The sequence below is a fragment of the Orycteropus afer genome, unplaced genomic scaffold, assembly GCF_000298275.1.
Source record: "Orycteropus afer afer isolate SDZICR_OR568_19922 unplaced genomic scaffold, OryAfe1.0 scaffold00044, whole genome shotgun sequence".
In the NCBI taxonomy this organism is placed as follows: domain Eukaryota; kingdom Metazoa; phylum Chordata; class Mammalia; order Tubulidentata; family Orycteropodidae; genus Orycteropus; species Orycteropus afer.
Genome location: NW_006921631.1, coordinates 9,730,243 through 9,743,004, shown reverse-complemented (window position 1 = coordinate 9,743,004; position 12,762 = coordinate 9,730,243). Strand labels below are relative to the sequence as shown.

At 43.5% G+C, this 12,762-nt stretch overlaps 1 protein-coding gene across 1 annotated transcript in view; it reads right to left on the bottom strand.

Annotated features, from left to right (window-relative positions):
* Positions 1-12,762, bottom strand: part of RXRG (retinoid X receptor gamma) — a 71,162-nt gene that overhangs the window by 28,076 nt on the left and 30,324 nt on the right. Inside the window, exon 2 of the mRNA XM_007937746.2 lies at positions 8,196-8,443. Coding sequence (XP_007935937.1) covers positions 8,196-8,443 — 248 coding nt within the window. The remainder of the gene's footprint in view (positions 1-8,195; positions 8,444-12,762) is intronic.

Sequence of the window (12,762 nt, the reverse complement as noted above, 5' to 3'; positions counted from 1 at the left end):
CTCTGGTGGCATAGTGCCTAAGGCACTTGACTGCTAACCAGAAGGCTGGAGGTTCAAACCTACCAGCCACTCCTCAGAAGGAAGATTGGGCAATCTACTTACGTAGTGACACTGCCTTGGAAACCCAAGGAGGGGTCACTATGAGTCGGATCCAACTCCATGACAATGAGTTTGGTTTCGTTTGGTTTTCTGGTTTTCAAAGGAGGCAGAGATTAGCCCTTAGATCCACCCTATGAAGGGAGCTCTGGTGGCATAGTGCCTAAGGCATTTGACTGCTAACCAGAGGGCTGGGGGTTCAAACCCACTAGCCACTCCTTGGAAGGAAGATTGGGCAATCTACTTCTGTAGTGATACCATCTCCGAAGCCCAAGGAGCAGTTGCTATGAATCGGATCCAAGTCAATGGTAGTGAGTTTGTTTTTTTTTGGTATGAAGTGAAAGGGTTTTTGGTCAGATGACCCTACAGAGACTCCTCAAATTATTCCCCAAATCCTCAGATGGACAAGAAAAGTCAAGGGAATAAGCAGAAGGCCACCAACATCTGGGGCTCAAGAGGACCTCTCCCATCCTTCCCTTCCAACCCTATCTCCAGCAGGACTAGCTCCATAGTGTCCAGCCACAGCAATCACAAAGCAGTATTTATTGCTACCATCTACTGAAAGCTAGATCTGTGCTAATAGTTTAATCCTTACAACAATCCTGCAAGGTACTTCTATTTTTCAGATAAGGAAATTGAGCCTTAAAGTGTTTTATTCAGAAATGCTATGAGGATACACAAAAAGGAAGATGGTGCAGGCACTGCCTCAAGGAACTGGCCATTAATGAGATTAAAAGTCAGCTGAGATAGTTTAGGAAAGATCACATGCAGTTGATATCAGAGAAGACTTTCTGAAAGAGATGACATTTGAACTGGGACTGGATGGCCTTCAAATATGGGTAGGATTTCGATAGGTCAGTGATGAGCAAAAGGCTTTGAGAGTGCTAGACTGGCAGGAAGCCCAGGTGTCTGTGGACTAACCAACTCCAAAGGATCCATGGAAGACAAGGCTGGGAGGTGATCTGTGACAGAGCCTGGAGGTTGATGGCCTGACTAAGTGGAGTGGATTTAATTTTACAAGCATGAGGAGCCACTACAGTTTCTGTGAGAGGACGGCCATTCTGGGAACTCTGCCCCAGTGGGGTAAGTGGCGTAGCAACACGAGGAAAGAATGAAGAGAGAGACACCCAAGGACAATGCACCTGCAATATATTCTTTCCACGATACCAGTGGTTCTTAGCCTTAGCTGCACATGAGCATCACCTCATCAACTGAAAGAAATGGCAGTGCCCAGATACCTTGTCTAAGTTTCACAGGTAATTAGGGACCAACCTGGAATTAGAGCCCTAAGTTCCTGGATCCCAGACTATTGTTCCTCTTTCACTGTATCACTCATCTTGTGTGACAGAAGAGTCTCAGTCTTTGCCTTAGATGCTTCCTGCCCTACCTCACTGACCAGGAGCCTCTGGAGAAACCCACTTTGGTCCCTTCCAACATATCTTGTCTTCAAAAGTCAGGACGGTGGTGAGAGAAAGTGTGTTGGAACAGGTGGTCTGAAGCTCTCCTCTCCCTCTTACTGTCTGGCTGGCTTGGGGTTTGTGTGAGCTCAGAGCGTTGGTGGATGAGATTGAAGGAAACCACCAGAATGCAAGCCCATTAACTGCCTGGCTCCCAAGTCCTCATGCCTCAGCTGTCTTGTTCCATTAGAAGCAGATCCGCTCAAACGAGCACTCTGGGATTCATCAGGCAGCTCCGATCTGCCTCTCCAGGCAGGCTGGCTGCTCGCTGGGAACACACACTTGACTGCCTTGTCTTCTGTTTGCAGCCTCAGCCAGGGGCCAAAGCCTTCCTCTGTGCTTCTGGAGCATCATGGAACATTGGGTTCTGAGCAGCTTTCAGCCCAAATTACTTCACTGAAGGCAGAAATGGGCTGCAGGAAGGGCCCTCCTGTTCCTGGATGTGGGCACATTTAATCTAGTTAGGGTCTTTGTGATGGAAAGTACTGATCCTGGATTCCGACCAGGGAGAGAGGGGCCCTGGGTTGTGGTTTAGCTCTGCCAATTCCTCACCACATGACCTTGACTAGGACATTGCACTTAAGGGAAACTCAATCTCCTCATCTACAGGCAGAATTAGTGGATTTCAAACTTAGAGTGTGTGTGATGGGGTAATGGGGGACCAGGGAGGTTGAATAAACAGACTTCACATCACCTGCTCTTGGTTCAAACAGACAGCATCTGTTTATATTTGATGTGTATTTTAGGTCCAAATACGTTTTCATTGGAAGAAAAGACTTCATGGTTTAACTTCTTATCATCAGACTGGATGATCTTTAAGGTCTATTGTAGCACTAACATTTTTCAATTTTACTATCTAGTATTCTCTGTAAAAATGCAAACAAATCTGAGAAGTTAATAACTCAGTTATCAACAGACATGTGAGTGAGCATAGAACCCAGGTCAGGAAGTGGAGTTCGGGGGGAGTTTAAAAAGGTGGGATACAGCACCCCACACACACACACACACACACACACTTAGAAAAACGTGGCCTCTATCATTTCATCTGAAAGTTATGTAATTATTTTCCCAATTACATATTTGATGTTTTTAGTAATTGCTCACTCCGCTTGATGCTCCCAGGGCATAGACTAAATCTTACACATTTTTTGTCTCTCTAGCACCTAGCACTGTTCCTGGTTCAATGAATACATGTTGAAATGAACTTTTCTAGAAACTTTCAGTGACAGAGCGCATGTGAATCAATGGTCACCAAGGTATATAATACATCACCTATGAAGAATAATATAGCCACAGCTCACTGCCATAGCATGTTGTACAGTTTACAGAATGACTCTTCAGAACTAGTTCTCCTTTGATATTCAGAAAAATCCTTGTAGGATATTCTGGGCTTGTATTTGTTACCCCACAATACAAAAAAAAGAAACTGAGACAGAAATAGGTTAAAGTAGTTTGTAGAAGATTACATAGTCCCTGACGCCATAGTACCAGTTTAGGTTCCTTTATTTTTCAAGATCGAAAATCCAACAAAAGCAAAAATAAGAAGAGCTCAAACAATGGAATGATTGAACATGAAACAGGAGACCCTGCCTGCTTCTCCTATTCCAGAGCACCTCCCTCCTCCCACCCCTAACCACACTCACCCTGGACCCAGGTCACAGAAGGAGCACGCTTCCTGTCACAAGTCCCACTCAGACCCAGTCCTGGGCAAGAAAGGCAGGATGTACAAGGATAGTCGTCCCAGATCATTCAGAATCCAACTCACCGTGGCTAACAGTGAGGGCTTTTTTTCCTGTGTCATCTGGTTAATGGAGTAAAATTTTGCTGCTGTGAGGCTCCGGAACCCAAACCCAGAACACTGTTAAGTGTCTGAGGCTGCTGAGCTTCACCAGCACTGGGCCAGCTTAATATAGTTCCCAACTGCTGAACTTGGCCTCTGCCTCTGCACACAGCCCAGTTGGCCAGAAGCAAAGCTCTCAGCCTGACCTTTCAACACCAATCCCTCTGTACAGACTTACAGTCCAGGAATAGTGGCCCTGCCACTCACACAAGGCTATGAAGATTCATTCGCCAAATTTTGCATAATCACACTCGACTGTGGTTGCTGAAAGCAGCCTTAGAGGGACAGTTTCTTGCCCACTCCTCACATCACCCTGTTTTATTTCTTCATATATATTATTATTGCTAATTGAAACTATTCTATTTGTTTTTTGTCTGTCTTGCCTGCTAGAATGTAATTGGCACAAGCCACTTTATTCAGTGCTTATCCCCAGCATTTAGGATGGTGCCAAATGCCTGATACATAGTTTTGTTTGTTACTGTTGAATTGGCTCCGACTCATGGCAACTTTATGTATAACAGAACAAAACTTTGCCTGGTCCCGTACCATTTCCACAATCATTGGTGTACTTCACAATCATTGATATATATCCATTGTTGCAGCTATTATGTCATTTCTTCTCACTGAAGCTTTTCCTCCTTTTTGCCATCCCTCTACTTTACCAACTTTGTTGCTAGTTGCTGCCAAGTTGATTCTGACTCGTGGCAACCCCATGCACGCTCAACAGAATTTCTCCCTAGGGTTTTCAAGTCTGTGACCTTTTAGAAGAAGATCACCAGGCCTGTTTTCCAAGGTGGCTCCAGGTGAGTTCAATCAGCCAAGTTTTTGGCTAGTAGTTGAGTGCTTAACCACTTGTGCCACCCAGACTTTACCAACTAGGTCTTAAAAAATAGCTATTTAAATTAATGTGGTTGCCCTTTGCAAAATTTTACTTTTATCCCAGAAATTAAATGCTTCTTTCTGTCCCTAATCTACTGAACTTGACCTGCCTTCTGAGAACCCATTCACATGAAAAAAAAAAAAAAAAAAGGAACAGAATAAACAAATGTCTTGATGGGCTTCCATTCTGAAGGATAGGGGAGCACTGATGGTAGGGAGTGAGAGTGGCACAGACACATGTGGCATCCTCACTGCTGCCTAGAAATAATATGATTGGGAAGTTTGTAGGTAACTTCTCCATTCTCCTTTAGGATTCTCCCCCTACATACTTTAGGATTACTGCAGCACATACAGTGTTTCATTGCAATTTATCTGCATCATGTGACCACCTCCCCAAGAACCTTACAAGCACCGATTATGTTATATTCTTCTTTTTATCCTTGGAAACTCTCTCTCTCTCTCTCTTTTTTTTTAATTGTGATTTGGGTGAAAATTTACAGAGTAAATACACTTTCCATACAGGAGATCACATACACTTTGTCTCATGACATTGACCATAATTTAGCACAATGCAATATCTCCTCTCCCATTTCCTCCCCATAGTTACCTCTTCCCTGTGTCCATCCCTCCACTCACTCCCACCCCCTGAGCTTCTCCCTGTGCCTGAGAAGCCCTTCTTTCTCTCTTGCTTGTTCTCTTATCCTTGGAAACTCTTATAGATTGAATGTGTCCCTCAAAAGGAAATGTGAAAGTCCTAACCCCTGTAACCATAAATACGACCCTGTTTGGAAACAGGAGTTTTCTTCTGTTATGCTAATGAGGTCATACTGGGAGTAGCCCAAACCCACTGCCATGGAGTTGGATCCAACTCATAGCAACCCTTTCTTGGGTTTCTGAGGCGGTATCACTATGGAAGTAGATTGCCCAAACTTCCTTCCGAGGAGTGGCTTGTGGGTTTGAACCACCAGCCTTCTGGTTAGCAGTCAAGTGCCTTAGGCACTATGCCACCAGAGCTCCCACTGGGAGTAGAGTGGGTCCTAAAACTCATCACATACAGATTGTGTCTTGTAAAAAGAGTAGACTAGACATGGATACACACACAGGCTGAAGACAGATGCCATTGTAGACCCATCTACAAACAAAAGAATGCCAAGAATTGTCAGCAGACACCAGAAATTAGGAGAGTGGCCCGCAGAAGGAATTAGCATGGATTTGGACTTTTAGCTTCCAGATCTGTGAGCAAGTAAAAGTCTTTAAAATCATTCTTTTGTGGTATTTTTGGTTACAGCAGCATGAGGTAGCAGCCAAATGGAAGCCCTCAGGGTCACTGGTTAAGTTAGCATACATGTCACAGCATTAAAGGAAGGCAACATTGTGTATACAGAACTTCAGGTCAGGGGACTTGGGTTCTAATCCCGGCTCTGTTGCTGACTGTGTGGGTTTGGGCAAATCACTGTAGCTCTCTGAGCCTAGTTGCTCCATTTGTGGAATGAAGAGCTTGGACAAGATGAGTGGTTTTCAGCTGGTCATGGGTGGGGCAAATGGGATCCTGAGTTCCCATAGTCTTTGCCTCTATCTCAGAAATACCATGCATGTAACACATTCTGCCTCACTCAAGACTGTAGGTCTTTTGCAATCTGCTCAAGAGCCAAAATATAGGATGGGGTGGGAGTGGAAGATGTGTATGATGAATAAAATCCTACAGGTGAGAACAATTAGATTAGAAATTTGGATGAAAGTGGCAGGCCAAATCAAACTCACAGAAGGGCTTTCTTAGCCTGCGGAGTGCTTTAAAAATCTTTCAATTTGAATGATTTCAAGGAAGGGGGCTCCCCACAATCTCCACCAATCCTATTATTTTATACCTGCCCTCATCCTTTCACTTGTTTTATCTACCTGGACCCCTGGATCTATGATCCCTACACTAGATAATCACTAAGCCCTCTTCCAAGTTTTGTAATGCTTGTATCAGTAAATTTCCCAAGTCCTTACAGGCTCTAAAACTCTGTAACTCTACATGGCCTTCTTTCAGAGCCTGAGCTCATGAACAAGGTTCTGTGGTGCCTCAGAATGGCCCTTAGGAATGAGCTCTGATATTCTTTCTGTAGCAGTAGGAAATGCTGACATAAGTAGGGGCCTGCCTCTTCACAGGAGGATGCAGAACCTACTAAGTATGCCTTTAGGTGTATTGGTAGATGGAACCTTGGCTGCTATGCAGTGAGGAAATGGTGTGTGGATTATAGGTGTGGGAGTGGAGGAAACAGGATTATTATTTCCAATTCTTCACTCCTTTCAACTCTTCACATCCTTTGCATCGTTTCTCTGTAATGCTTCCTACTACAATGTTGTTATAGCGACTGTGGAGTGGTGACCCAAGCATAATAGAATCAGGCCGTTGTGATCTGTAGAGTTCTCATGGGCTGATTTTCAGATGTAGATTGCCAGGCCTTTCTTCCTAGTCAGTCTTAGTCTGGAAACTTGGCTGAAACCTGTTCAGCATCACAGCAACATACAAACCACCAATGATGGATGGGTGGTGGCTGCACATGAAGTGCATTGGCCAGGAATAGAACCCAAGTCTCCCACATGGAAGGCAAGAATTCTACTACTGAACTACCAGTGCCTCCCCACAAGAATAGGTATGGCCTATTTCCCTGCCATGTTGATGTTGGAGTCAGTCTTATAATTTCCTTGTTGTGTTGTTGTTGTTGTGTGCCGTCGAGCGACCCCTCCTTGGGTTGCTGAGGCAATATCACTATGGAAGTAGATTGCCCAACCTTCCTTTCCAATGGAATATCATGGGCGTGATGGGGCAGAGACTTCATTGTTTTTTTACTGATTTGGTTTGGCCTCTTGTACTCCTATGAGATACTATGAGGAAAGCATGCCCCAGGTAGCCACTGCTCCTTTAGTCTAGGACACATGGAGCAGACTTGAGCCCAGCCTGCAGCCTAGCCTAGTTCACTCTCCATCTGAAACAGACCCACCCTTGCAGATATGCAGACTTGTGAGTGAAGGGAGAAGAAAAAGTTTGTTTTTGTAATTTTAGTGATTTGGGGATTGTTTGTTATATAGCATTATTGCAGTCATAGCTGACCAATATAAAAGGGGAAGTCTGATGATTCCAGTATGGTATTGCTAGAAGGAAGTAAAGGGCTCTAGCCATCCCATAGGCTCCTCAGAGCAGCAATCCAGGGTCTACCAAGCACACACCTCTTTTCTCCATTGTAGCAGATGGCACTTGGAATGAAGGTGAGATTTCCTTCCTGAGTTCCCATATTCTCTGGCTCTCTCAGAGACAACATCTATGTAACACACCCTGCATTGTTCTCTATTTATCCATGTGCTTATATTTGCTTATTTCCCCTCTCAACTATAAACTCCTAAAGAGCAAAGACCATGTCCTGCTCATTTCTGTAGCCCTCATAACATGTAGTTGTTGTTGTTGTTGTTGTTATGTGCTGTCGAGTCGGCCCCGACTCATAGCGACCCCTCCTTGGGTTTCCGAGGCAGTATCACTACGGAAGTAGGATTGCCCAACCTTCCTTTAACATGTAGTAGAGCACCTTCTTTGACTGAAATAAATACTTATTATTGAAATGAAAGGAATAAAGGGGTCCATTCCACTGACGACACACAGCCCAGAGAGACATTGAACTCACAGCCAGGATTGAACCATTAAACCGCAGCAGTGGCTCCCTTTTGGCCCCAGTCTCCTGGACCATGAGAAGTCCTCAGTTTTCTGGGGCTGTGCAGCCTGGGGATACACTTAATGCAAGCCTGCAGGAGGAAATCTGAAAAGACAATCTAGTCCCATCAGCAAACACACATTAAGCGCTTGCTGAGTGCTGGATCTGTTCCAGGAACAGCCCGGGTGAAACCATTGAAGATAACTGGAAGGTCTTTGGAGGAGGGACACCTACCTGAGAGCTGGGTGGGGCAACCAGATTGATTCCTGGAGGGGCTGCCAGTGCACCTGAGGGGGGTCCCATGGCAGAAGTGATGACTCGGTATGGAGAACCCAGAGCATTGAGGGGAGCCCCCACCGCACTCAGAGTCCGTGGGGCACTCACAGGGGTGTCGGTGTAGCTGGGATGGCAGTCCATTGGCTTCCCTGTGGATAAGACTGCTGATGGGCTCATGGAAGTAGAGCCAGTGTGGCCAGGGGAGCCTGCAAGGAGAAGAGAGTGGGGATAATGCAAAATGCAAGGAGCACAGAGGCAGAAGCCCAGCCCCTCCCTCATTTTTGTTTTCTGCATCCTTCCCCTCCTTCCAGCCACACTTGCACACCTATAAACTGTAGGTGCCCACATCTAGCTGGTAGAATGAGGGCAAGCAGATGACAGAGACGGCCTGTGTAGGACAGATATGTTCTTCGATATTCTAGTTCTCTGGTGCTCTGGCTGGAACCTAGTCTGGCAAGGGAAACAAGAGGCACAGCCCCAAGTGCCTAGGCTGGGCAACTGTGGCCTGGGCCAGACAAATCGGAAGATGAGTCAACTAAACTCTCATCTGGAAGCTGGAATGAGCAGGTGCTATGGACATTCCAGAATTTCCTGCTTCAAGCTTATGTTGTTTTGAGAATTGAGGCAGGGCTGAGCTTGCAAGAAACTCATTCACTCATATACCACAAACATCTACTGAGGGTCCATTAGGTGCCAGGTGCTAGGAGCTGAGGATTCAGAGGTGAAGAGAACAGAGTTCCTGCCATTGGGGTCACATTTTGTAATGATGAGGTGCAAGGCAGAGTCTGCAGTCATACACTTAGTTCCCTATGCTGTTTTCAGCCTTACATCTATTAGATTCTTGTCTTGCTTATCTCTACAGCACAGGAGTAATCACCTTTCTGGGAAGAGGACTCAGAATGGCGGGCATGGCTTTATGGCATTGTAAGAAGGCAAGTGCAGACAGGCCTGCACAGACTGTTTCTGTATCTGGGGATGGACAGTGGCAGCCACAAGTGGAATAGGACCTGAAAGCATGTAGGCAACAACAGTGTTGGCCACGATGTTCATCTGGTAGTACTCTTCTTAGATAATTTCTCTCTACCAGTTGCTTCATCTTTCAAGAAGAAGGAGAAGGAGGATACACCTCACAAGCTCAGCATGGAACATTATCTCCAGAAGAAGGAAGTTATAAGCCTCAGGATGTGAAGCAGCAAAGCAAAGACTAGAAAACAGGCACTCCACCCTCAATGAACACTGGTTCCCTGTGTGGTTGACATGCAAGAATAGATTCAAAGAATGACTTATTTTGGGTTCAACCACGATATCCATGTTGTCCATGTAGAAAGAATGTGAGAGGATTAAGTAAGTGGTCAGTAAGTAACCCAACAGGAAAGGTGTGCATCAGGGTTGTATCCTTTCACCATACTTATTCAATCTGTATGCAGAGCAAGTAATCAAGAAGCTGGACTATATGAAGAAGAACATGGCATCAGGGTTGAAAGAAGACTCATTAAGAACCTGTGATATGCAGATGACCCGATCCTGCTTGCTGAAAATGAAGAGGACTTAAAGCACTTCCTGATGAAGATCAAACACTCCAGCTTTTAGTATGGATTACACCTCAACACAAATAAAACAAAAATCCTCAAAATTAGACCAATAAGCAAAATCATGATAAATGGAGAAAACATTTGATGTTGTCAAGGATTTCATTTTACTTGGATCCACAATCAATGTCTATGGAAGCAGCAGTCAAGAAATCAAACAATAGATTGCACTGGGCAGATCTGTTGCAAAAGACCTTTTTAAAGTGTTAAAGAGCAAAGATGTCACTATGAAGACTAAGGTGCACCTGACTCAAGCCATGGGATTTTCAATAACCTCATAAATGTGTGAGAGCTGAACAATGAATAAGGAAGACCAAAGAAGAATTGATGCATTCGAATTGTTGTGTTGGTGAAGAATATTGAAAATGTTATGGACTGCCAGAAGAATGAACAAATCTGTGTTGGGGGAAGTACAGCCAGAATGCTTCTTAGAAGAGAGAATGTTGTTGTTGTTGTTATGTGCTGTCAAGTTGGACCCGACTCATAGTGACCCCTCTTTGGGTTTCTGAGGCGGTATCACTATGGAAGAAGATTGTCCAACCTTCCTTCTGAGGAGTGGCTGGTGAGTTTGAACCATCAGCTTTTGGTTTAGCAGTCCAGTGCCTTAGGCACTACACTACCAGAGCTCCCAGAAGAGAGACTAGACAGACTTAATCTCTCATACTTTGGTCATGTTGTCAGAAAAGACCAATCCCGGGAGAAGAATATCATGCTTGGTAAAGTAGAGGGTCAGCAAAAAAAGAGGAAGACCCTCAATGAGATGGGCTGTCACAGTGGCTGCAATGATAGGCTCAAGAATAGCCATGGTTGTGAGGGTGGCACAAGACCAGGCAGTATTTCATTGTGTTGTTGCTATGAGTCAGAACAAACTTGACAGCACCTTAAAAAGAAGCAAGTAAACCTCCACGGAAACAGCAGTCAAGAAATTAAACAAGTATTTCATTGGAGAAATCTGCAGCAAAAGACCTTTTTAAAGTATCAAAAAGCAAAGATGTCACTTGGGTAACTAAAGTGTATCTGACCCAAGCCATGATATTTTCAACCACCTATTATGTGTGCAAAAGTTAGATCGTGAGAAAGGAAGACAGAAGAATTAATGTATTCAAACTGTGGTGCTGGCAAAGAATATTAAATATACCGTAGACTGCCAAAAGAACAAACAAATCAGTCTTAGAAAAAATACAACCAAAATTTTCCTTAGAAGCAAGGATGATGACACTTCAGTTCATTTATTTTGAATACATCATCACAAAAGACAAATGGCTAGTTTTTAATAACATTTTATTGCTATTTGGGTTAAAGTTTACAGAGAAATTGGTTTTCTATCCAACAATTCATACACATTTTGATTTGTGACACTGATTGCAATGCCCGCACTGTAATAGCATTTTTCCCACTTCCTCAGTAACAGTAAACATTGTTTATCCTTCTTTTCTGTCCCTTCCTCCCTTTTGAGCTTTATGTCTGGACCAATGCTGCCCTTTTGATCTCAAATGGTTGATTGTTCTAAGGAGTTCATACCTCCCTGGTGTTATTCTTCATCTTATATACCTGTCTACTGTTTGGCTGAAGGTTGAGACACCAGGGTGAGTTCAGTTTCAGGCCTGAAGGGTGATTAAGGGCCATAGTTTTGGGACCAGTCTCTATCAAACCGGTAAGCATGGTCTTTTTTAATGATTTGAGTTTTGTTCTACTTTTTTCTCCCACTCTATCCAGGACCTCCTACTGTGAACCCTTTCAGAACAGTCAGCAATGGTAGCCAGCCACCACCTAGGATGTTGTTGTTGTTGTTATGTGCCACCGAGTCAGACCCGACTCATAGCGACCCCTCCTTGGGTTTCCGAGGCAGTAACACTATGGAAGTAGATTGCCCCATCTTGCTTCCAAGGAATACTATGAAAATGTCAATACTACCCAAAGCAATCTACAGATATAATGCAATCCTGATCCAGATTCCATCATCACGCTTCAGGGAGATGGAAAAACCATTTAACTAACTTTAAGTAGAAAGGAAAGAGACTCCAGAGAAGCAAAGCATTACTAAAGAAGAACAAAGTAGGAGGCCTCACATTCCTTGAGCTCAAAAACTACTATAGCAACATAGTCATCATAACAGCCTGGTATTACAATGACAGACTCGTAGAGCAATGGAACAGAATTCAGAACCCAGAAGTAAATCCATCTACCTCTGGACAGATGATCTTTGACAAAGGGCTAAAATTCATTAAATGGAGAAGAGATTGTTCTCTTTAACAAATGGTGCTGGCAAAACTGGACATCCATTGGTAGAAAGATGAAACAGGACCCATATCTCTCACTACATACAAAAACTAACTCAAAATGGATCAAAGACCTAAATATAAAACCTAAAACTATAAAAATCATCAAAGGAAAAATAAGGGCAAGTTTAGGGGCCCTAATACATGGCAGAAATACAAAATCAAACGTAACTAAAAACACACAAACAGCAGAAGACAAACTAGACAATTGGGACACCCTAAAAATTAAATATTTATGCACATCAAAAGATTTCACTAAAAGAGTAAAAAGAGACTGGGAAAAAAAATTTGGCAACATCATGTTGGACAAGGAACTAATCTCTAAAATTATAGAAAATTTCAACACTTTAATAACAAAAAGATAAACAATCCAATTACATGGACAGAGGGCATGAATAGACACTTCATCAAAGAAGATATTGGATTCTATTGGCTAGGATTTTGTTGAGAAATTTTGTGTCTATAATCATGAGGTATATTAGTTTAAGATTTTCTTTTTCAGTGATGTCTTTGTCTGTCTTTGGTACCAAGGTTATGCTTACTTCATAGAATGAATTTGTGATTATTCCATCCTTTACTATGTTCTGGAATAGTTTCAATAGAATTGGTGTCAGCTCTTCTCTGAATATTTGGTAGAATTCACCAACGAAACTGTCT